The sequence below is a fragment of the Bombina bombina genome, chromosome 11 (genome assembly GCF_027579735.1).
Source record: "Bombina bombina isolate aBomBom1 chromosome 11, aBomBom1.pri, whole genome shotgun sequence".
NCBI lineage: Eukaryota > Metazoa > Chordata > Amphibia > Anura > Bombinatoridae > Bombina > Bombina bombina.
The window spans coordinates 35,174,440-35,199,325 of NC_069509.1; the positions used below are offsets into that span (position 1 = coordinate 35,174,440).

The window sequence follows — 24,886 nt, forward strand, 5'->3', positions numbered from 1 at the left end:
CTATGCTCTGCGAATACGCTGCCAGTTTCTAAAATGGTGGTGCCAAGAGAAAATCGCAAAACGTACCCGCGACAAATATGGCGTCTAGGTTAGCATACTGTTAAGTGCCGCGGGCGTGGATGAAATGAAAAGGAAAGAGAAGAGAGTTCCCAAGATGGCTGCAGTATGTGATGTAGATTAATGTTGCCACACAAAAGATGGACGCAGTGGTTGGTAAAATCATGTGATTTGTTGTTAGCCTATTGGAAAATACGTGCCAACCACGCCTTTCCCGTTTTAGTGTCTCCCCCAGAAACAAAGTCTTGGTTATTTGAGTTCCTACAGCTCCTTTCTGTGTTGCTCTTACGGCAGCGCTATACTAGGTGAGCTCGCTGTCCGGGTGTGAGCGGGTGTGGCGGGTGGGATTGACCGCTCTGGGGAATTTTGCAGGTATGTGGAAGCGTTAGGTGAGCGGTACACGGTGCACTTCCGGCCACAAGATCCTCTCCGCAGGGTCCTAGGACCAGCAATGTTAGCTGTTTGAGCGCCTGCTTTAGGTAAAGTGCTAGCAGGGGAATGGGACCGATAGAGGGGTGGTGCTCAGTCACCCGTCTGTCTAACCCTATATGAGTTAGTGTGACCCACCACTGCACAAGATATTGCTTTGTGTGTGTCACTGGTAGTTGTGTCTATGTATGTGTGACACCTTTTGCTTTGTGTGTGTCACTGGTAGTTGTGTCTATGTATGTGTGACAACTATTGATTTGTGTGTGTGTGAGTCACTGGTAGTTTTGTCTATGTATGTGTGACACCCATTTCTTTGTGTGTGAGTCACTGGTAGTTGTGTCTATGTATGTGTGACACCTATTGCTTTGTGTGTGTCACTGGTAGTTGTGTCTATGTATGTGTGACACCCATTGCTTTGTGTGTGTGTCACTGGTAGTTGTGTCTGTATTTGTGACACCCATTGCTTTGTGTGCGTGTCACTCGTAGTTGTGTCTATGTATGTGTGACAGCTATTGCTTTGTGTGTGTCACTGGTAGTTGTGTATGTATGTGTGACACCTATTGCTTTGTGTGACTCATGGTAGTTGTGTCTATGTGTGACACCCATTGCTTTGTGTGTGTGTGTGTCACTGGTAGTTGTGTCTGTATTTGTGTGCGTGTCACTCGTAGTTGTGTCTATGTATGTGTGACAGCTATTGCTTTGTGTGTGTCACTGGTAGTTGTGTATGTATGTGTGACACCTATTGCTTTGTGTGACTCATGGTAGTTGTGTCTATGTATGTGTGACACCCATTGCTTTGTGTGTGTGTCACTGGTAGTTGTGTCTGTATTTGTGTGCGTGTCACTCGTAGTTGTGTCTATGTATGTGTGACAGCTATTGCTTTGTGTGTGTCACTGGTAGTTGTGTATGTATGTGTGACACCTATTGCTTTGTGTGACTCATGGTAGTTGTGTCTATGTATGTGTGACACCCATTGCTTTGTGTGTGTGTCACTCGTAGTTGTGTCTATGTGTGAAACCTATTGCTTTGTGTGTGTGTGTCACTCGTAGTTGTTTCTATGTATGTGTGACACCCATTGCTTTGTGTGTGTAAGTCACTCGTAGTTATGTGTGACACCTATTGCTTTGTGTGTGTGTCACTGGTAGTTGTGTCTGTATTTGTGTGCGTGTCACTCGTAGTTGTGTCTATGTATGTGTGACAGCTATTGCTTTGTGTGTGTCACTGGTAGTTGTGTATGTATGTGTGACACCTATTGCTTTGTGTGACTCATGGTAGTTGTGTCTATGTATGTGTGACACCCATTGCTTTGTGTGTGTGTCACTCGTAGTTGTGTCTATGTGTGAAACCTATTGCTTTGTGTGTGTGTGTCACTCGTAGTTGTTTCTATGTATGTGTGACACCCATTGCTTTGTGTGTGTGTAAGTCACTCGTAGTTATGTGTGACACCTATTGCTTTGTGTGTCTCTCACTAGTAGTTATGTCTATGTATGTGTGTCAACCATTGCTTTGTGTGTGCAACTTGTAGTTGTGACTGTCATTCTCATGCCCACATCACACCCCATGACCCTGCAGCCTAACTGCCATCCAGATGTCAACATCACTCCCTATGACCCTGCAGCCTCAGTCATCCAAATGTCAACATCACTCCCTGTGACCCTGCAGCCTCACTGTTATCCAGATGTCAACATCACTCCCTATAATCACCCTGCAGCCTCACTGTCATCCACTTGTCAACATCATTCCCTATAACCCTGCAGGCTCACTGTCATCCCACATGTCAACATCACTCCCTATGATGACCCTGCAGCCTCACTGTCATCCCACTTGTCAACATCACTCCCTATGATGACCCTGCAGTCTCACTGTCATCCACTTGTCAACATCACTCCCTATGATCACCCTGCAGCCTCACTGTCATCCACTTGTCAACATCACTCCCTATGACCCTGCAGCCTCACTGTCATCCCACGTCAACATCACTCCCTATGACCCTGCAGCCTCACTGTCATCCCACATGTCAACATCACTCCCTATGATGACCCTGCAGCCTCACTGTCATCCACTTGTCAACATCACTCCCTATGATCACCCTGCAGCCTCACTGTCATCCCATGTCAACATCACTCCCTATGATGACCCTGCAGCCTCACTGTCATCCCACATGTCAACATCACTCCCTGTGATGACCCTGCAGCCTCACTGTCATCCCACTTGTCAACATCACTCCCTATGATGACCCTGCAGCCTCACTGTCATCCCACTTGTCAACATCACTCCCTATGATGACCCTGCAGCCTCACTGTCATCCCACTTGTCAACATCACTCCCTATGATGACCCTGCAGCCTCACTGTCATCCCACTTGTCAACATCACTCCCTATGATGACCCTGCAGCCTCACTGTCATCCCACTTGTCAACATCACTCCCTATGATGACCCTGCAGCCTCACTGTCATCCCACTTGTCAACATCACTCCCTATGATGACCCTGCAGCCTCACTGTCATCCCACTTGTCAACATCACTCCCTATGATGACCCTGCAGCCTCACTGTCATCCCACTTGTCAACATCACTCCCTATGATGACCCTGCAGCCTCACTGTCATCCCACTTGTCAACATCACTCCCTATGATGACCCTGCAGCCTCACTGTCATCCCACTTGTCAACATCACTCCCTATGATGACCCTGCAGCCTCACTGTCATCCCACTTGTCAACATCACTCCCTATGATGACCCTGCAGCCTCACTGTCATCCCACTTGTCAACATCACTCCCTATGATGACCCTGCAGCCTCACTGTCATCCCACTTGTCAACATCATTCCCTATGATGACCCTGCAGCCTCACTGTCATCCCACTTGTCAACATCACTCCCTATGATGACCCTGCAGCCTCACTGTCATCCCACTTGTCAACATCACTCCCTATGATGACCCTGCAGCCTCACTGTCACCCCACTTGTCAACATCACTCCCTATGATGACCCTGCAGCCTCACTGTCATCCCACTTGTCAACATCACTCCCTATGATGACCCTGCAGCCTCACTGTCATCCCACTTGTAAACATCACTCCCTATGATGACCCTGCAGCCTCACTGTCATCCACTTGTCAACATCACTCCCTATGATGACCCTGCAGCCTCACTGTCATCCCCCTTGTCAACATCACTCCCTATGATGACCCTGCAGCCTCACTGTCATCCCCCTTGTCAACATCACTCCCTATGATCACCCTGAAGCTTCACTGTCATCCCCCTTGTCAACATCACTCCCTATGATCACCCTGCAGCTTCACTGTCATCCCCCTTGTCAACATCACTCCCTATGATGACCCTGCAGCCTCACTGTCATCCCACTTGTCAACATCACTCCCTATGATGACCCTGCAGCCTCACTGTCATCCCACTTGTCAACATCACTCCCTATGATGACCCTGCAGCCTCACTGTCATCCCACTTGTCAACATCACTCCCTATGATGACCCTGCAGCCTCACTGTCATCCCACTTGTCAACATCATTCCCTATGATGACCCTGCAGCCTCACTGTCATCCCACTTGTCAACATCACTCCCTATGATGACCCTGCAGCCTCACTGTCATCCCACTTGTCAACATCACTCCCTATGATGACCCTGCAGCCTCACTGTCACCCCACTTGTCAACATCACTCCCTATGATGACCCTGCAGCCTCACTGTCATCCCACTTGTCAACATCACTCCCTATGATGACCCTGCAGCCTCACTGTCATCCCACTTGTCAACATCACTCCCTATGATGACCCTGCAGCCTCACTGTCATCCACTTGTCAACATCACTCCCTATGATGACCCTGCAGCCTCACTGTCATCCCCCTTGTCAACATCACTCCCTATGATGACCCTGCAGCCTCACTGTCATCCCCCTTGTCAACATCACTCCCTATGATCACCCTGCAGCTTCACTGTCATCCCCCTTGTCAACATCACTCCCTATGATCACCCTGCAGCTTCACTGTCATCCCCCTTGTCAACATCACTCCCTATGATGACCCTGCAGCCTCACTGTCATCCCCCTTGTCAACATCACTCCCTATGATGACCCTGCAGCCTCACTGTCATCCCACTTGTCAACATCACTCCCTATGATGACCCTGCAGCCTCACTGTCATCCCACTTGTCAACATCACTCCCTATGATGACCCTGCAGCCTCACTGTCACCCCACTTGTCAACATCACTCCCTATGATGACCCTGCAGCCTCACTGTCATCCCACTTGTCAACATCACTCCCTATGATGACCCTGCAGCCTCACTGTCATCCCACTTGTCAACATCACTCCCTATGATGACCCTACAGCCTCACTGTCATCCACTTGTCAACATCACTCCCTATGATGACCCTGCAGCCTCACTGTCATCCCCCTTGTCAACATCACTCCCTATGATGACCCTGCAGCCTCACTGTCATCCCCCTTGTCAACATCACTCCCTATGATCACCCTGCAGCTTCACTGTCATCCCCCTTGTCAACATCACTCCCTATGATCACCCTGCAGCCTCACTGTCATCCCCCTTGTCAACATCACTCCCTATGATGACCCTGCAGCCTCACTGTCATCCCCCTTGTCAACATCACTCCCTATGATCACCCTGCAGCTTCACTGTCATCCCCCTTGTCAACATCACTCCCTATGATAACCCTGCAGCCTCACTGTCATCCACTTGTCAACATCACCCCCTATGATCACCCTGCAGCCTCACTGTCATTCACTTGTCAACATCACTCCCTATGACCCTGCAGCCTCACTGTCATCCCACATGTCAACATCACTCCCTATGATGACCCTGCAGCCTCACTGTCATCCACTTGTCAACATCATTCCCTATGACCCTGCAGCCTCACTGTCATCCCACTTGTCAACATCAATCCCTATGATGACCCTGCAGCCTCACTGTCATCCCACATGTCAACATCACTCCCTATGATGACCCTGCAGCCTCACTGTCATCCCACTTGTCAACATCACTCCCTATGATGACCCTGCAGCCTCACTGTCATCCCCCTTGTCAACATCACTCCCTATGATGACCCTGCAGCCTCACTGTCATCCCCCTTGTCAACATCACTCCCTATGATGACCCTGCAGCCTCACTGTCATCCCACATGTCAACATCACTCCCTATGATGACCCTGCAGCCTCACTGTCATCCCACTTGTCAACATCACTCCCTATGATGACCCTGCAGCCTCACTGTCATCCCCCTTGTCAACATCACTCCCTATGATCACCCTGCAGCCTCACTGTCATGCACACCCTACCCCATGATGCTGCAGCCTCACTGCCGTCCACACATGAATGGTGGATGTTTTAATTCCTTCAGGACCAGGAATATTAGACAAAAACTTACCCAAAGTAACAGATATTTTTTAGCATTTTTGCTATCACTGTATTTAAACAGAAATAAAGTGTTGTTGTTTTTTTATATGTGTGTGTGTATATATATATATATATATATATATATATATATATATATATATATATATATATATATATATATATATATATATATATATATATATATATATATATATATATATGTATGTATGTATGTATGTGTGTTTGTTTAAACTGTAGGGAAAGGGAGAGAGTGTTATCCTGTATTTTAATCTATACACAAATTGTTAAAATTATTTACCTTATTTAAAGGATTATTGGTGCAGACCCTCAAAATAACTTTTAACCTTTAAAAATGAGAGGCATGATTAAACCTCTTTTCTAAAGTAAGGGAAATCAGCACTCTTTTAGCATTAAACCATAAGTATTTTTATTGTCCATATATATGCGTCTCCCAGACACAAATGAATACCCATGTGAATTTGGAACCAAATGTACTTAGAGATATATATATATATATAATCTCTAAGTACATCTATGTGCTTATTGAAACCATTTACCTAAACACTAAACATATAAGTGCAATACTACACATGTGCCTTTAAGACCTTATAGCATATTTAGATAGGCACATATCGTCCATTGCTGATACCAGATTATTAACCACAGTTCTTAAGCAAGGTTAGTTCATCATCCAAAAAGATAACATATAAAAAGTATTTTGGGGGGTTTGTCCATCCTGTGTGTTTTAACAAAACATAGCAGTTATATTCAAACTGTGTTGAGCCAATTCCACAGCTCCCTTAAATGCTTTATCATTAATCAGAGCTGTTTAAACACACTCTGGCATGTTGCTTCCAATGGGCTGATACAGACTTTGCTTGCAGGTTTGCAGAGTACAGCCAGTGATGCACCTGCTAACTTCTCTCCTCTTACTGGATCTGTAGAAATTGTTAGCAGTTACTCAGATCATCAGTAGCTTAGATCTACAAACAGCTCTGCTCTCATAATAAACAGTCTCCCTGCTTCTCACTCATGCAGGTCTTTCCAGCGTGCTCTTAGGTCTGATGTCGCCGCTCGCTGCAACCAGGTGTAGTGTTTCCAAGCAGGCATGCAAATGCAGTCCTGGGGAGTTTCAATAGTAATATAATTGTGTGTTAGAAGCAGGGAAACTGTTTAATATGAGAGCAGAGCTGTTTGGAGATCTAAGCCAGTATTTTTCAACTAGTGTGCCACGAGAGATCCTCAGGTGTGCCGCGGCAGACTGACAACAGTATGACATATTTTTTACATTTTCTTGTTTTTTTTCTGGGCCATTTTTTTATTTTGAGTGAGATGATGACTGAGGGTAACTGCGCAGCGACAGCTCGCCTCCCTGACCCGTGTTCACACTTGGAAGGAACCCCCACCCACCACAACACGTGCCTAGTGCCGGCTCTACACTCAGCACCACGCAACACTTCAATCCCCCATGCATGCTGGCACAGCTTTGCTCCTCCAGAACAGTTCCAGTCAGGTCACGTCACTCACGTTCCTTCTCAGCACAAGGAACATGACTGGAGAGGAAGAGGGAGGTGCTCCACATATAATCTTGTGTTCCACAGATAACACTTTTCCCGGTGCGTGGGGGGGGGACTTTTTCTAGTGTGGGGATGTCCCTCTTTCAAATTTTAAATATTGGGAGGTATGTGACAGGCTCATCAGGCATCATTTACAACCATGACATATTGACATTCATTCATTCACAGACAATCATTATGATTGTTTGTGAATGAATGTCAATATGTCATGTATAGTTTGTAGAATGTATGGCATGACAGCACAGTAGTATGTGTGTGTCTCTATCTCTATATATCTATATCTCTATAATCTCTCTCTATCTATCTATCTATACTGTATTAGGCTACAATGTGTGATTTTGTTAAATTTTGGGATGGTGGTGAGCCGCAGGATTTTTTAATGTAAAAAAGTGTGCCACGGCAAAAAATCACTGATCTAAGCTACTATATAATATATATATATATATATATATATATATATATATATATATATATATATATATATATATATATATATATATATACTGAAAATGCTGCGGCCCACAGACCTAGTCAGCACTAGTTTGCCTTGGCGACAGAAGTAACCAAAACCTAGAAAACCATAGTAGCGCAGCTAACATGTCTGCAGGAATTTAAAGATAGAGTAGAATAACTGAAGTAAGATCTTTTGTGATGAAGATCAGATGCATTTTGTAATGTCACTTTAAAGGGCCATGATACCCAAATGTTTAAACACCTGAAAGTGATGCAGCATAGCTGTAAAAAGCTGACTATAAAATATCTCCTGAACGTCTCTATGTAAAAAAGGAAGCTATTTTACCTCAAAATGTCTTAAGTATTCACACCCCATTGTGAAGGACTTTAAGCAGCAAATTAGTATGTCTGTCCCAGGACAGGCAATGGAGTGAGCCTCATGCACACTCATTGTATTTCCCTATTCAGTTTAAAGAAGTTTACTATGAAATATCATGAGATCACAGTAAGAGTTCATGACCTCAGCACTGTTGATGCTGATTGGCTGCAGTTCATTTCTTCATTTTTTTTTTTATTTTTTTTTTACCTGCAGCTGAAGTATAATTTTTTTACACAGGACTTACTCTGGTGAGCTGAGGAAATTGTGAGTTAAAATATCTTCCTTTTTTTACATAGAGATGCTCAGGTGATATTTTCCTGTCAGTTTTTTTACAGTTATGCTGCATCAGTTTCAAGTGATTTAGCATATGAGTATTATGTCCCTTTTAATGATTTTTTTTTCTCTATTCTATTATTAAAGGAGCTATAAAGATGGAGCCTGTAAAGAAAGAGCCCACAGAGGACCTTGAAGTTGAGGTGGAGGTGGAGCTGGAGACGGAGCCTAGCGGATTTGTGGTATCTGGACGGCGCTTTCGCTGTTTAAAATGCCAAAAAACATTCCCTAACAAACCTCGTGCCCAGCGCCACTGCCAGTCCCACTCTTCAGAATCTCAGTCTCCTGCAAAGGCCAAGGGAAGGGGGGCACCTAGTGAGAGACGGCGACACCAGTGCTCTGACTGTGACAAGTCCTACAAATCTGTATCTGAACTGCTCAGCCATGCCCGGAGCCACACTGGGGAAAAACCTTTTGTGTGCAAAGAGTGTGGCCGATCCTTTATGCAACCCATTTGCCTTCGGGTACATATGGCCACACATAGCGGGCAGCTTCCCTTCCCTTGTGGACAGTGTGGAAAAGCTTATGCAACTCCATCAAAATTGAGGATCCACCAGAGACTTCACACTGGTGAACGTCCCTTCACTTGCCCAGACTGTGGAAAGGGTTTTGCTGACCCTTCGGTCTTTAGGAAGCACAGAAGGAGCCATGCTGGGCTACGTCCATACCAATGTAACCTGTGTCAGAAGACCTATAGTGAGCTGAAAGACCTAAAGAACCATGAACGAACCCACACTGGGGAGAAGCCCTTCCTATGTTCTGATTGCGGCAAAGCCTTCTCACGAGCCTCTTCCCTTACATGCCACCAACGGATTCATGCTGTAGAAAAGCCTTACAAGTGTCCTCTCTGTGGCAAATACTTTACCCAGCTGTCATCTTATCACAGCCACCAGCGTACACACTCTGGAGAGAAACCTTATTTGTGCCCGCAGTGTGGACGGATGTTTTCTGATCCATCCAGCTTCCGAAGGCACCAGCGGGCACATCTGGGTGTGAAGCCCTATCAGTGTGATAAGTGTGGAAAACCATTTCGTCAACCAGCAGACCTGGCTGTTCATCAGCGTATCCACACAGGTGAAAGACCCTTTCGCTGCCCAGACTGTGACAAGACATTTGTGGCGTCATGGGACCTGAAGCGCCACCGGTTATCACACAGCTCAGAGAGACCATTTCAATGTCAAGAATGTGGCAAAGGCTTTGCTGAGCGCTCAGGGTTAAGTAAACACCAACGCTCACACAGTGGAGAGAGACCTTTCAAGTGTGAGGAGTGTGGCAAAAGCTTTGTAGTGTCTTCCAGCCTAAGAAAGCATGAGCGCACTCACCAGAAACCTGAGAAAGAACCCAACAAGAAGAAGGGAACTGAAAAAGATAACAATAATAAGGGTGAGGAGAGCACCACTTGCGAGAAGTGCGGGATGATATTCCTTAGTATGATGGACCTGAAAAATCACCAAAGGGCTCACCCAGAGCTGCGCCCCTTCCGCTGTGACCAGTGTGAGAAAAGTTTTGCTGATAGTTCAGGCCTTAAAAGGCACCAACGTATCCATAGCGATGTACGACCTCATGTGTGTGCAATCTGTGGCAAAGGCTTCCTTGTGCCCTCCGACCTGAGAAAGCACCAAAAAACTCATGCTAAGGAGTGCAAGGAGGAGGAGCTGACCACACTGACTCTCCATCCAGCTCAAGGGTTTGAGTCCCTTGTGTCCTTTCTGGAGAAGGTGGGTCGGGACGACATGGAAGTCATGGATAGTTCACCCACGTCAAACTGAACTTTATCTAATAGCAGGATCTGAACTTCTCTAGATATCTCTTTTCATTTAATATTAAAACTTTGCTATTGCAAAGAGGTTCACCATCGGAGGATTTTCCGCTACTTGTTGCCTATAAGAGTCTAGCTGTGTGTATTTACTTTGCCAAATGCAATGTGATCTATATAATGACATAATATGTGCTATTAATATTATTATTGTTACATATATATATATATATATATATATATTTTTTTTATGAATGCTTTTGGGGCCATGTAAATAAATATGTGATAAGCATCTGAAACCCACATTTAACTATTTCATTCCTCTTCTTTAACCTTTTAACGCCGTTCTGACGTTCTATTCCGTCCTAACCACACCGGGCTTTAGCGCCGTTAGGACGGAAAAGAACGTCCTAACCTTTGGCTGTCCTGAAGCCAATGGCGCTTCCAGGATGCGATTGCGGTGTGGAGGGCATGCCTAGCGCCATAGGGACACCCCCCCCCCCCCACACCCAATCCCATCATTGAAATCTTGCAATCGCATGCAAAATCATGGGATTTCAATTTGTTTACATCTAAACCTTGTTCCGATGTAGGCAAATTAACCCTATCATCAAAGGGTTAAAGTTTTTTTATTTATTGTAAATACTTTTTATTGATTTGTGCATACAGTAAATCACTGGGAGACGAAAAGCAGGAAGCTGTGCAAGACATTGTTAAAAGCACACAAAGTATCAGTTGTATACTTGTACAACTAGAATTGGTTTCCTTGCAAGAATACACATCCCTCCCTCAATAGGTCACTCTTGGACCTGCATAAAGCTCTAGAATATCATAAGTGAGAAATATATACTTTGATGGATTTTAATGTATATCCCTCTTGGGGCTGGCCTACAGAACTAGCAATATAAGCAAACTACATGCCAGGACATTATTGGTACATTAATTAAACATTAAATCTTATGCAGAAGAAGCATGCTAATCGAACAGGAGAGTAACCACAAAAAACAAGGCATAAAACTTATGGTACTAAAAAAATCAAAACAACTAGTACTGCCTCTAAGTTACAGGTTAAATAAATAGTACATTGTTAAATTACACCATAAACTCTTCCCCAAAACACCCTAAAATGCAGTTCTAGATTATAAATGTGAAGTTGCCTTGGTTTGTAATCATCATGTTGAAGCAGTAAACCATTAAGCATACCATATAGTTCTTTCTTAGTGCTTGGTGTTATTATACTGATGCAGATACCACTGATCCTATATCCAGCCCTCCTCTGGCTATACCCATGTGCCAGTGTCACTACTGTGTCATTATATAGTGCTGGGTGTTATTATACTGATGCAGATACCACTGATCCTATATCCAGCCCTCCTCTGGCTATACCCATGTGCCAGTGTCACTACTGTGTCATTATATAGTGCTGGGTGTTATTATACTGATGCAGATACTACTGATCCTATAACCAGCCCTCCTCCTGCTATATCCTTGTGCCAGTGTTACTACTGCGTCATTATATAGCGCTGGGTGTTATTATACTGATGCAGATACCACTGACCCTATATCCAGCCCTCCTCTGGCTATACCCATGTGCCAGTGTCACTACTGTGTCATTATATAGTGCTGGGTGTTATTATACTGATGCAGATACCACTGACCCTATAACCAGCCCTTGTCTGGCTATACCCATGTGCCAGTGTCACTACTGTGTCATTATATAGTGCTGGGTGTTATTATACTGATGCAGATACCACTGACCCTATAACCAGCCCTTGTCTGGCTATACCCATGTGCCAGTGTCACTACTGTGTCATTATATAGCGCTGAGTGTTATTATACTGATGCAGATACCACTGATCCTATAACCAGCCCTTGTCTGGCTATACCCATGTGCCAGTGTCACTACTGTGTCATTATATAGTGCTGGGTGTTATTATACTGATGCAGATACCACTGATCCTATAACCAGCCCTTGTCTGGCTATACCCATGTGCCAGTGTCACTACTGTGTCATTATATAGTGCTGGGTGTTATTATACTGATGCAGATACCACTGACCCTATAACCAGCCCTTGTCTGGCTATACCCATGTGCCAGTGTCACTACTGTGTCATTATATAGTGCTGGGTGTTATTATACTGATGGAGATACCACTGATCCTATATCCAGCCCTCCTCTGGCTATACACATGTGCCAGTGTCACTACTGTGTCATTATATAGTGCTGGGTGTTATTATACTGATGCAGATACCACTGACCCTATAACCAGCCCTCCTCTGGCTATACCCATGTGCCAGTGTCACCACTGTGTCATTATATAGTGCTGGGTATTATTATACTGATGCAGATACCACTGACCCTATAACCAGCCCTCCTCTGGCTATACCCATGTGCCAGTGTCACCACTGTGTCATTATATAGTGCTGGGTGTTATTATACTGATGCAGATACCACTGACCCTATAACCAGCCCTTGTCTGGCTATACCCATGTGCCAGTGTCACTACAGTGTCATTATATAGTGCTGGGTGTTATTATACTGATGCAGATACCACTGATCCTATAACCAGCCCTCCTCTGGCTATACCCATGTGCCAGTGTCACTACTGTGTCATTATATAGTGCTGGGTGTTATTATACTGATGCAGATACCACTGCACCTATAACCAGCCCTTGTCTGGCTATACCCATGTGCCCGTGTCACTACTGTGTCATTATATAGTGCTGAGTGTTATTATACTGATGCAGATACCACTGACCCTATAACCAGCCCTTGTCTGGCTATACCCATGTGCCCGTGTCACTACTGTGTCATTATATAGTGCTGAGTGTTATTATACTGATGCAGATACCACTGACCCTATAACCAGCCCTTGTATGGCTATACTCATGTGCCAGTGTCACTACTGTGTCATTATATAGTGCTGGGTGTTGTTATACTGATGCAGATACCACTGACCCTATAACCAGCCCTTGTCTGGCTATACCCATGTGCCAGTGTCACTACTGTGTCATTATATAGTGCTGGGTGTTATTATACTGATGCAGATACCACTGACCCTATAACCAGCCCTTGTCTGGCTATACTCATGTGCCAGTGTCAGTACTGTGTCATTATATAGTGCTGGGTGTTATTATACTGATGCAGATACCACTGACCCTATAACCAGCCCTTGTCTGGCTATACTCATGTGCCAGTGTCAGTACTGTGTCATTATATAGTGCTGGGTGTTATTATACTGATGCAGATACCACTGACCCTATAACAAGCCCTCCTCTGGCTATACCCATGTGCCAGTGTCACTACTGTGTCATTATATAGTGCTGGGTGTTGTTATACTGATGCAGATACCACTGACCCTATAACCAGTCCTTGTCTGGCTATACCCATGTGCCAGTGTCACTACTGTGTCTTTGTATAGAGCTTAGTGTTATTATACTGATGCAGATACCACTGATTCTATAACCGGCCCTCCTCTGGCTATACCCATGTGCCAGTGTCACTACTGTGTCATTATATAGTGCTGGGTGTTATTATACTGATGCAGATACCACTGATCCTATAACCAGCCCTTCTCTGGCTATACCCATGTGCCAGTGTCACTACTGTGTCATTATATAGCGCTGGGTGTTATTATACTGATGCAGATACCACTGACCCTATAACCAGCCCTTGTCTGGCTATACGCATGTGCCAGTGTCACTACTGTGTCATTATATAGCGCTGGGTGTTATTATACTGATGCAGATACCACTGACCCTATAACCAGCCCTTGTCTGGCTATACCCATGTGCCAGTGTCACTACTGTGTCTTTGTATAGAGCTGGGTGTTATTATCCTGATGCAGATACCACTGACCCTATAACCAGCCCTTGTCTGGCTATACCCATGTGCCAGTGTCACTACTGTGTCTTTGTATAGAGCTGGGTGTTATTATACTGATGCAGATACCACTGACCCTATAACCAGCCCTCCTCTGTCTATACCCATGAGCTAGTGTCACTACTGTGTCATTATATAGCGCTGGGTGTTATTATACTGATGCAGATACCACTGATCCTATAACCAGCCCTTCTCTGGCTATACCCATGTGCCAGTGTCACTACTGTGTCATTATATAGCGCTGGATGTTATTATACTGACGCAGATACCACTGACACTATAACCAGCCCTTGTCTGGCTATACGCATGTGCCAGTGTCACTACTGTGTCATTATATAGTGCTGGATGTTATTATACTGACGCAGATACCACTGACACTATAACCAGCCCTTGTCTGGCTATACGCATGTGCCAGTGTCACTACTGTGTCATTATATAGTGCTGGGTGTTATTATACTGATGCAGATACCACTGACCCTATAACCAGCCCTTGTCTGGCTATACGCATGTGCCAGTGTCACTACTGTGTCATTATATAGCGCTGGGTGTTATTATACTGATGCAGATACCACTGACCCTATAACCAGCCCTTGTCTGGCTATACCCATGTGCCAGTGTCACTACTGTGTCTTTGTATAGAGCTGGGTGTTATTATACTGATGCAGATACCACTGACCCTATAACCAGCCCTCCTCTATCTATACCCATGTGCCAGTGTCACTACTGTGTCTTTGTATAGAGCTGGGTGTTATTATACTGATGCAGATACCACTGACCCTATAACCAGACCTTGTCTGGCTATACCCATGTGCCAGTGTCACTACTGTGTCATTATATAGCGCTGGGTGTTATTATACTGATGCAGATACCACTGATCCTATAACCAGCCCTCCTCTGGCTATACCCATGTGCCAGTGTCACTACTGTGTCATTATATAGTGCTGGGTGTTATTATACTGATGCAGATACCACTAATCCTATAACAAGCGCTCCTCTGGCTATACCCATGTGCCAGTGTCACTACTGTGTCATTATATAGTGCTGGGTGTTATTATACTGATGCAGATACCACTGACATAAATAAAAAGAGAGAAGCGCTCAACCTGGGAACGAACAATAGCATAATAGCTTGTTCTATGGCTAGTTACCACCCTAGAAGCAGCCTCTTTTTGCTCAATATGTGCCTTTCACAGAGAAGAACTTTCCTGTAGCATATCAGTCTGATCCTGACTTCACAGTACAGTCCAGCCCCGAAATACCAGGCAATCCCTCTCTGAATGAGAGAAACAGCAAAACCCCAGACGTACGTTTCGGCCTATTGTGGGCCTCGTCAGTGAGGTGCAGCCATATCCCTCTAGGCACACTGAGCAACGGGTCCACGTCTGGATTCCCGCATCACACTTAGGGAGACTTCCCTAAGTGTCATAACTTGTACGTATGGGGTTTTGCTGTGAAAAGGCACATATTGAGCAAAAAGAGGCTGCTTCTAGGGTGGTAACTAGCCATAGAACAAGCTATTATGCTATTGTTCGTTCCCAGTTTGAGCGCTTCTCTCTTTTTATTTATGCAAATTATGACACTTAGGGAGACGTGGACCCGTTGCTCAGTGTGCCTAGAGGGATATGGCTGCACCTCACTGACGAGGCCCACAATAGGCCGAAACGTACGTCTGGGGTTTTGCTGTTTCTCTTGTTCAGAGAGGGATTGCCTGGTATTTCGGGGCTGGACTGTACTGTGAAGTCAGGATCAGACTGATATGCTACAGGAAAGTTCTTTTCTGTGAAAGGCACATATTGAGCAAAAAGAGGCTGCTTCTAGGGTGGTAACTAGCCATAGAACAAGCTATTATGCTATTGTTCGTTCCCAGTTTGAGCGCTTCTCTCTTTTTATTTATGCAGATACCACTGACCCTTTAACCAGTCCTTGTCTGGCTATACCCATGTGCCAGTGTCACTACTGTGTCATTATATAGTGCTGGGTGTTATTATACTGATACAGATACCACTAACCCTATAACCAGTCCTTGTCTGGCTATACCCATGTGCCAGTGTCACTACTGTGTCTTTGTATAGAGCTGGGTGTTATTATACAGATGCAGATACCACTGATCCTTTAACCAGCCCTCCTCTGGCTATACCCATGTGCCAGTGTCACTACTGTGTCTTTGTATAGTGCTGGGTGTTATTATACTGATGCAGATACCACTGATCTTATAACCAGCCCTCCTCTGGCTATACCCATGTGCCAGTGTTACTACTGTGTCATTATATAATGCTGGGTGTTATTATACTGATGCAGATACCACTGACCCTATAACCAGTCCTTGTCTGGCTATAACCATGTGCCAGTGTCACTACGGTGTCTTTGTATAGAGCTGGGTGTTATTATTACAGATGCAGATACCACTAATCCTATAACCAGCCCTCCTCTGGCTATACGCATGTGCCAGTGTCACTACTGTGTCTTTGTATAGAGCTGGGTGTTATTATTACAGATGCAGATACCACTGATCCTATAACCAGCCCTCCTCTGGCTATACCCATGTGCCAGTGTCACTACTGTGTCATTATATAGCGCTGGGTGTTATTATACTGATGCAGATACCACTGATCCTATAACCAGTCCTTGTCTGGCTATACCCATGTGCCAGTGTCACTACTGTGTCATTATATAATGCTGGGTGTTATTATACTGATGCGGATACCACTGATCCTATAACCAGCCCTTCTCTGGCTATACCCATGTGCCAGTGTCACTACTGTGTCATTATATAGTGCTGGGTGTTATTATACTGATGCAGATACCACTGATCCTATAACCAGCCCTTGTCTGGCTATACCCATGTGCCAGTGTCACTACTGTGTCATTATATAGTGCTGGGTGTTATTATACTGATGCAGATACCACTAACCCTATAACCAGTCCTTGTCTGGCTATACCCATGTGCCAGTGTCACTACTGTGTCATATAGTGCTGGGTGTTATTATACTGATGCAGATACCACTGACCCTATAACCAGCCTTCCTCTGGCTATACCCATGTGCCAGTGTCACTACTGTGTCATTATATAGCGCTCGGTGTTATTATACTGATGCAGATACTACTGACCCTATAACCAGCCCTTGTCTGGCTATACCCATGTGCCAGTGTCACTACGGTGTCTTTGTATAGAGCTGGGTGTTATTATACTGATGCAGATACCACTGACCCTATAACCAGCCCTTGTCTGGCTATACTCATGTGCCAGTGTCACTACTGTGTCATTATATAGTGCTGGGTGTTATTATACTGATGCAGATACCACTGACCCTATAACCAACCCTTATCTGGCTATACGCATGTGCCAGTGTCACTACTGTGTCATTATATAGTGCTGGGTGTTATTATACTGATGCAGATACCACTGACCCTATAACCAGCCCTTGTCTGGCTATACCCATGTGCCAGTGTCACTAATGTGTCATTATATAGTGCTTGGTGTTATTATACTGATGCAGATACCACTGATCCTATAACCAGCCCTCCTCTGACTATACCCATGTGCCAGTGTCACTACTGTGTCATTATATAGTGCTGGGTGTTATTATACAGATGCAGATACCACTGACCCTATAACCAGCCCTCCTCTGGCTATACCCATGAGCCAGTGTCACTACTGTGTCATTATATAGTGCTTGGTGTTATTATACTGATACAGATACCACTGATCCTATAACCAGCCCTCCTCTGGCTATACCCATGAGCCAGTGTCACTACTGTGTCATTATATAGTGCTGGGTGTTATTATACTGATGCAGATACCACTGACCCTATAACCAGCCCTTGTCTGGCTATACGCATGTGCCAGTGTCACTACTGTGTCATTATATAGTGCTTGGTGTTATTATACTGATGCAGATACTACTGACCCTATAACCAGCCCTTGTCTGGCTATACCCATGTGCCAGTGTCACTACGGTGTCTTTGTATAGAGCTGGGTGTTATTATACTGATGCAGATACCACTGACCCTATAACCAGCCCTTGTCTGGCTATACGCATGTGCCAGTGTCACTACTGTGTCATTATATAGCGCTGGGTGTTATTATACTGATGCAGATACCACTGACCCTATAACCAGCCCTTGTCTGGCTATACCCATGTGCCAGTGTCACTACTGTGTCATTATATAGTGCTTGGTGTTATTATACTGATACAGATACTACTGACCCTATAACCAGCCCTTGTCTGGCTATACGCATGTGCCAGTGTCACTACGGTGTCTTTGTATAGAGCTGGGTGCTATTATACTGATGCAGATACCACTGATCCTATAACCAGCCCTTGTCTGGCTATACGCATGTGCCAGTGTCACTACTGTGTCATTATATAGTGCTGGGTGTTGTTATACTGTTGCAGATACCACTGACCCTATAACCAGTCCTTGTCTGGCTATACCCATGTGCCAGTGTCACTACTGTGTCTTTGTATAGAGCTGGGTGTTATTATACTGATGCAGATACCACTGACCCTATAACCAGCCCTCCTCTATCTATACCCATGTGCCAGTGTCACTACTGTGTCTTTGTATAGAGCTGGGTGTTATTATACTGATGCAGATACCACTGACCCTATAACCAGACCTTGTCTGGCTATACCCATGTGCCAGTGTCACTACTGTGTCATTATATAGCGCTGGGTGTTATTATACTGATGCAGATACCACTGACCCTATAACCAGCCCTCCTCTGTCTATACCCATGTGCCAGTGTCACTACTGTGTCTTTGTATAGAGCTGGGTGTTATTATACTGATGCAGATACCACTAATCCTATAACAAGCGCTCCTCTGGCTATACCCATGAGCCAGTGTCACTACTGTGTCATTATATAGCGCTGAATGTTATTATACTGATGCAGATACCACTGATCCTATAACCAGGCCTCCTCTGTCTATACCCATGTGCCAGTGTCACTACTGTGTCTTTGTATAGAGCTGGGTGTTATTATACTGATACAGATACCACTAACCCTATAACCAGTCCTTGTCTGGCTATACCCATGTGCCAGTGTCACTACTGTGTCTTTGTATAGAGCTGGGTTTTATTATACTGATGCAGATACCACTGACCCTATAACCAGCCCTTGTCTGGCTATACCCATGTGCCAGTGTCACTACTGTGTCATTATATAGTGCTGGGTGTTATTATACTGATGCAGATACCACTGATCCTATAACCAGCCCTCCTCTGGCTATACCCATGTGCCAGTGTCACTACTGTGTCTTTGTATAGTGCTGGGTGTTATTATACTGATGCAGATACCACTGATCTTATAACCAGCCCTCCTCTGGCTATACCCATGTGCCAGTGTTACTACTGTGTCATTATATAGTGCTGGGTGTTATTATACTGATGCAGATACCACTGACCCTATAACCAGTCCTTGTCTGGCTATAACCATGTGCCAGTGTCACTACGGTGTCTTTGTATGGAGCTGGGTGTTATTATTACAGATGCAGATACCACTGATCCTATAACCAGCCCTCCTCTGGCTATACGCATGTGCCAGTGTCACTACTGTGTCTTTGTATAGAGCTGGGTGTTATTATTACAGATGCAGATACCACTGATCCTATAACCAGCCCTCCTCTGGCTATACCCATGTGCCAGTGTCACTACTGTGTCTTTGTATAGAGCAGGGTGTTATTATACTGATGCAGATACCACTGACCCTATAACCAGCCCTTGTCTGTCTATACCCATGTGCCAGTGTCACTACTGTGTCATTATATAGTGCTTGGTGTTATTATACTGATGCAGATACCACTGATCCTATAACCAGCCCTTGTCTGGCTATACCCATAAGCCAGTGTCACTACTGTGTCATTATATAGCGCTGGGTGTTATTATACTGATGCAGATACCACTAACCCTATAACCAGTCCTTGTCTGGCTATACCCATGTGCCAGTGTCACTACTGTGTCATTATATAGTGCTGGGTGTTATTATACTAATGCAGATACCACTGACCCTATAACCAGCCCTTGTCTGTCTATACCCATGTGCCAGTGTCACTACTGTGTCATTATATAGTGCTTGGTGTTATTATACTGATGCAGATACCACTGATCCTATAACCAGCCCTTGTCTGGCTATACCCATAAGCCAGTGTCACTACTGTGTCATTATATAGCGCTGGGTGTTATTATACTGATGCAGATACCACTGACCCTATAACCAGTCCTTGTCTGGCTATACCCATGTGCCAGTGTCACTACTGTGTCATTATATAATGCTGGGTGTTATTATACTGATGCAGATACCACTGATCCTATAACCAGCCCTTCTCTGGCTATACCCATGTGCCAGTGTCACTACTGTGTCATTATATAGTGCTGGGTGTTATTATTCTGATGCAGATACCACTGATCCTATAACCAGCCCTTGTCTGGCTATACCCATGTGCCAGTGTCACTACTGTGTCATTATATAGTGCTGGGTGTTATACTGATGCAGATACCACTAACCCTATAACCAGTCCTTGTCTGGCTATACCCATGTGCCAGTGTCACTACTGTGTCATTATATAGTGCTGGGTGTTATTATACTGATGCTGATACCCCTGATCTTATAACCAGCCCTCCTCTGGCTATACCCATGTGCCAGTGTCACTACTGTGTCATTATATAGCGCTGGGTGTTATTATACTGATGCAGATACTACTGACCCTATAACCAGCCCTTGTCTGGCTATACCCATGTGCCAGTGTCACTACGGTGTCTTTGTATAGAGCTGGGTGTTATTATACTGATGCAGATACCACTGACCCTATAACCAGCCCCTTTTCTGGCTATACTCATGTGCCAGTGTCACTACTGTGTCATTATATAGTGCTGGGTGTTATTATACTGATGCAGATACCACTGACCCTATAACCAACCCTTATCTGGCTATACGCATGTGCCAGTGTCACTACTGTGTCATTATATAGTGCTGGGTGTTATTATACTGATGCAGATACCACTGACCCTATAACCAGCCCTTGTCTGGCTATACCCATGTGCCAGTGTCACTAATGTGTCATTATATAGTGCTTGGTGTTATTATACTGATGCAGATACCACTGATCCTATAACCAGCCCTCTTCTGACTATACCCATGTGCCAGTGTCACTACTGTGTCATTATATAGTGCTGGGTGTTATTATACTGATGCAGATACCACTGACCCTATAACCAGCCCTTGTCTGGCTATACCCATGTGCCAGTGTCACTACTGTGTCATTATATAGTGCTTGGTGTTATTATACTGATGCAGATACTACTGACCCTATAACCAGCCCTTGTCTGGCTATACCCATGTGCCAGTGTCACTACGGTGTCTTTGTATAGAGCTGGGTGTTATTATACTGATGCAGATACCACTGACCCTATAACCAGCCCTCCTCTATCTATACCCATGTGCCAGTGTCACTACGGTGTCTTTGTATAGAGCTGGGTGCTATTATACAGATGCAGATACCACTGATCCTATAACCAGCTCTTGTCTGGCTATACGCATGTGCCAGTGTCACTACGGTGTCTTTGTATAGAGCTGGGTGTTATTATACTGATGCAGATACCACTGACCCTATAACCAGCCCTCCTCTATCTATACCCATGTGCCAGTGTCACTACTGTGTCTTTGTATAGAGCTGGGTGTTATTATACTGATGCAGATACCACTGACCCTATAACCAGCCCTCCTCTATCTATACCCATGTGCCAGTGTCACTACGGTGTCTTTGTATAGAGCTGGGTGTTATTATACTGATGCAGATACCACTGACCCTATAACCAGCCCTTGTCTGTCTATACCCATGTGCCAGTGTCACTACTGTGTCATTATATAGTGCTTGGTGTTATTATACTGATGCAGATACCACTGACCCTATAACCAGCCCTTGTCTGGCTATACGCATGTGCCAGTGTCACTACGGTGTCTTTGTATAGAGCTGGGTGTTATTATACAGATGCAGATACCACTGACCCTATAACCAGCCCTTGTCTGGCTATACGCATGTGCCAGTGTCACTACTGTGTCATTATATAGTGCTGGGTGTTGTTATACTGATGCAGATACTACTGACCCTATAACCAGCCCTTGTCTGGCTATACCCATGTGCCAGTGTCACTACGGTGTCTTTGTATAGAGCTGGGTGTTATTATACTGATGCAGATACCACTGACCCTATAACCAGCCCTTGTCTGGCTATACGCATGTGCCAGTGTCACTACTGTGTCATTATATAGCGCTGGGTGTTATTATACTGATGCAGATACCACTGACCCTATAACCAGCCCTTGTCTGGCTATACCCATGTGCCAGTGTCACTACTGTGTCATTATATAGTGCTTGGTGTTATTATACTGATACAGATACTACTGACCCTATAACCAGCCCTTGTCTGGCTATACCCATGTTCCAGTGTCACTACGGTGTCTTTGTATAGAGCTGGGTGCTATTATACAGATGCAGATACCACTGATCCTATAACCAGCCCTTGTCTGGCTATACGCATGTGCCAGTGTCACTACGGTGTCTTTGTATAGAGCTGGGTGTTATTATACTGATGCAGATACCACTGACCCTATAACCAGCCCTTGTCTGTCTGTACCCATGTGCCAGTGTCACTACTGTGTCATTATATAGTGCTTGGTGTTATTATACTGATGCAGATACTACTGACCCTATAACCAGCCCTTGTCTGGCTATACCCATGAGCCAGTGTTACTACTGTGTCATTATATAGTGCTGGGAGTTATTATACTGATGCAGATACCACTGACCCTATAACCAGCCCTTGTCTGGCTATACGCATGTGCCAGTGTCACTACGGTGTCTTTGTATAGAGCTGGGTGTTATTATACAGATGCAGATACCACTGACCCTATAACCAGCCCTTGTCTGCTATACGCATATGCCAGTGTCACTACTGTGTCATTATATAGTGCTGGGTGTTATTATACTGATGCAGATACTACTGATCCTATAACCAGCCCTCCTCTGGCTATACCCATGTGCCAGTGTCACTACTGTGTCATTATATAACGCTGGGTGTTATTATACCGATACCACTGATCCTATAACCAGCCCTTGTCTGGCTATACGCATGTGCCAGTGTCACTACTGTGTCTTTGTATAGAGCTGGGTGTTATTATACTGATGCAGATACCACTGATCCTATAACCAGCCCTTGTCTGGCTATACCCATGTGCCAGTGTCACTACTGTGTCATTATATAGTGCTTGGTGTTATTATACTGATGCAGATACCACTGACCCTATAACCAGCCCTCCTCTGGCTATACCCATGTGCCAGTGTCACTACTGTGTCTTTGTATAGTGCTGGGTGTTATTATACTGATGCAGATACCACTGACCCTATAACCAGCCCTTGTCTGGCTATACCCATGTGCCAGTGTCACTACTTTGTCATTATATAGTGCTGTGTGTTATTATACTGATGCAGATACCACTGACCCTATAACCAGCTCTTGTCTGGCTATGCCCATGTGCCAGTGTCACTACGGTGTCTTTGTATAGAGCTGGGTGCTATTATACAGATGCAGATACCACTGACCCTATAACCAGCCCTCCTCTGTCTATACCCATGTGCCAGTGTCACTACTGTGTCATTATATAGAGCTGGGTGCTATTATACTGATGCAGATACCACTGACCCTATAACCAGCCCTCCTCTGGCTATACCCATGTGCCAGTGTCACTACTGTGTCTTTTTATAGTGCTGGGTGTTATTATACTGATGCAGATACCACTGACCCTATAACCAGCCCTTGTCTGGCTATACCCATGTGCCAGTGTCACTACTGTGTCATTATATAGTGCTGTGTGTTATTATACTGATGCAGATACCACTGACCCTATAACCAGCTCTCGTCTGGCTATGCCCATGTGCCAGTGTCACTACGGTGTCTTTGTATAGAGCTGGGTGCTATTATACAGATGCAGATACCACTGACCCTATAACCAGCCCTCCTCTGTCTATACCCATGTGCCAGTGTCACTACTGTGTCATTATATAGAGCTGGGTGCTATTATACTGATGCAGATACCACTGACCCTATAACCAGCCCTTGTCTGGCTATACCCATGTGCCAGTGTCACTACTGTGTCATTATATAGTGCTGGGTGTTATTATACTGATGCAGATACCACTGACCCTATAACCAGCCCTTGTCTGGCTATACCCATGTGCCAGTGTCACTACTGTGTCATTATATAGTGCTGGGTGTTATTATACTGATGCAGATACCACTGACCCTATAACCAGCCCTCCTCTGGCTATACCCATGTGCCAGTGTCACTACTGTGTCTTTGTATAGTGCTGGGTGTTATTATACTGATGCAGATACAACTGACCCTATAACCAGCCCTCCTCTGTCTATACCCATGTGCCAGTGTCACTACTGTGTCTTTGTATAGTGCTGGGTGTTATTATACTGATGCAGATACCACTGATCCTATAACCAGCCCTCCTCTGGCTATACCCATGTGCCAGTGTCACTACTGTGTCTTTGTATAGTGCTGGGTGTTATTATACTGATGCAGATACCACTGACCCTATAACCAGCCCTCCTCTGTCTATACCCATGTG

The 24,886-nt window shown here is 44.9% G+C and overlaps 1 protein-coding gene across 3 annotated transcripts; it reads left to right on the top strand.

Moving 5' to 3' along the window:
- The first annotated feature begins 245 nt into the window (after nucleotides 1–245).
- On the top strand, nucleotides 246–10,671 carry ZNF668 (zinc finger protein 668). 3 transcript variants are annotated; one of them, XM_053694979.1, is made up of 2 exons: nucleotides 246–362; nucleotides 8,700–10,671. In XM_053694979.1, exon 2 carries the CDS (start codon nucleotides 8,711–8,713, stop codon nucleotides 10,379–10,381), a length of 1,671 nt encoding a protein of 556 aa, XP_053550954.1. In that variant the 5' UTR covers nucleotides 246–362; nucleotides 8,700–8,710; the 3' UTR covers nucleotides 10,382–10,671. The 3 variants fall into 3 exon arrangements, with proteins under 3 accessions (XP_053550954.1, XP_053550955.1, XP_053550953.1); XM_053694980.1 differs by lacking the exon at nucleotides 246–362 and adding an exon at nucleotides 483–536; XM_053694978.1 differs by lacking the exon at nucleotides 246–362 and adding an exon at nucleotides 7,352–7,486.
- The last annotated feature ends 14,215 nt before the right edge of the window (nucleotides 10,672–24,886 follow it).

Coding starts and splice junctions, on each gene's coding strand:
- ZNF668 (XM_053694978.1), top strand. CDS start 7,420: ATGACTGGAGAGGAAGAGGGAGGTGCTCCACATATAATCTTGTGTTCC. Junction 7,487..8,699: donor CACAGATAACACTTTTCCCG/GTGCGTGGGGGG, acceptor CTATTATTAAAG/GAGCTATAAAGATGGAGCCT.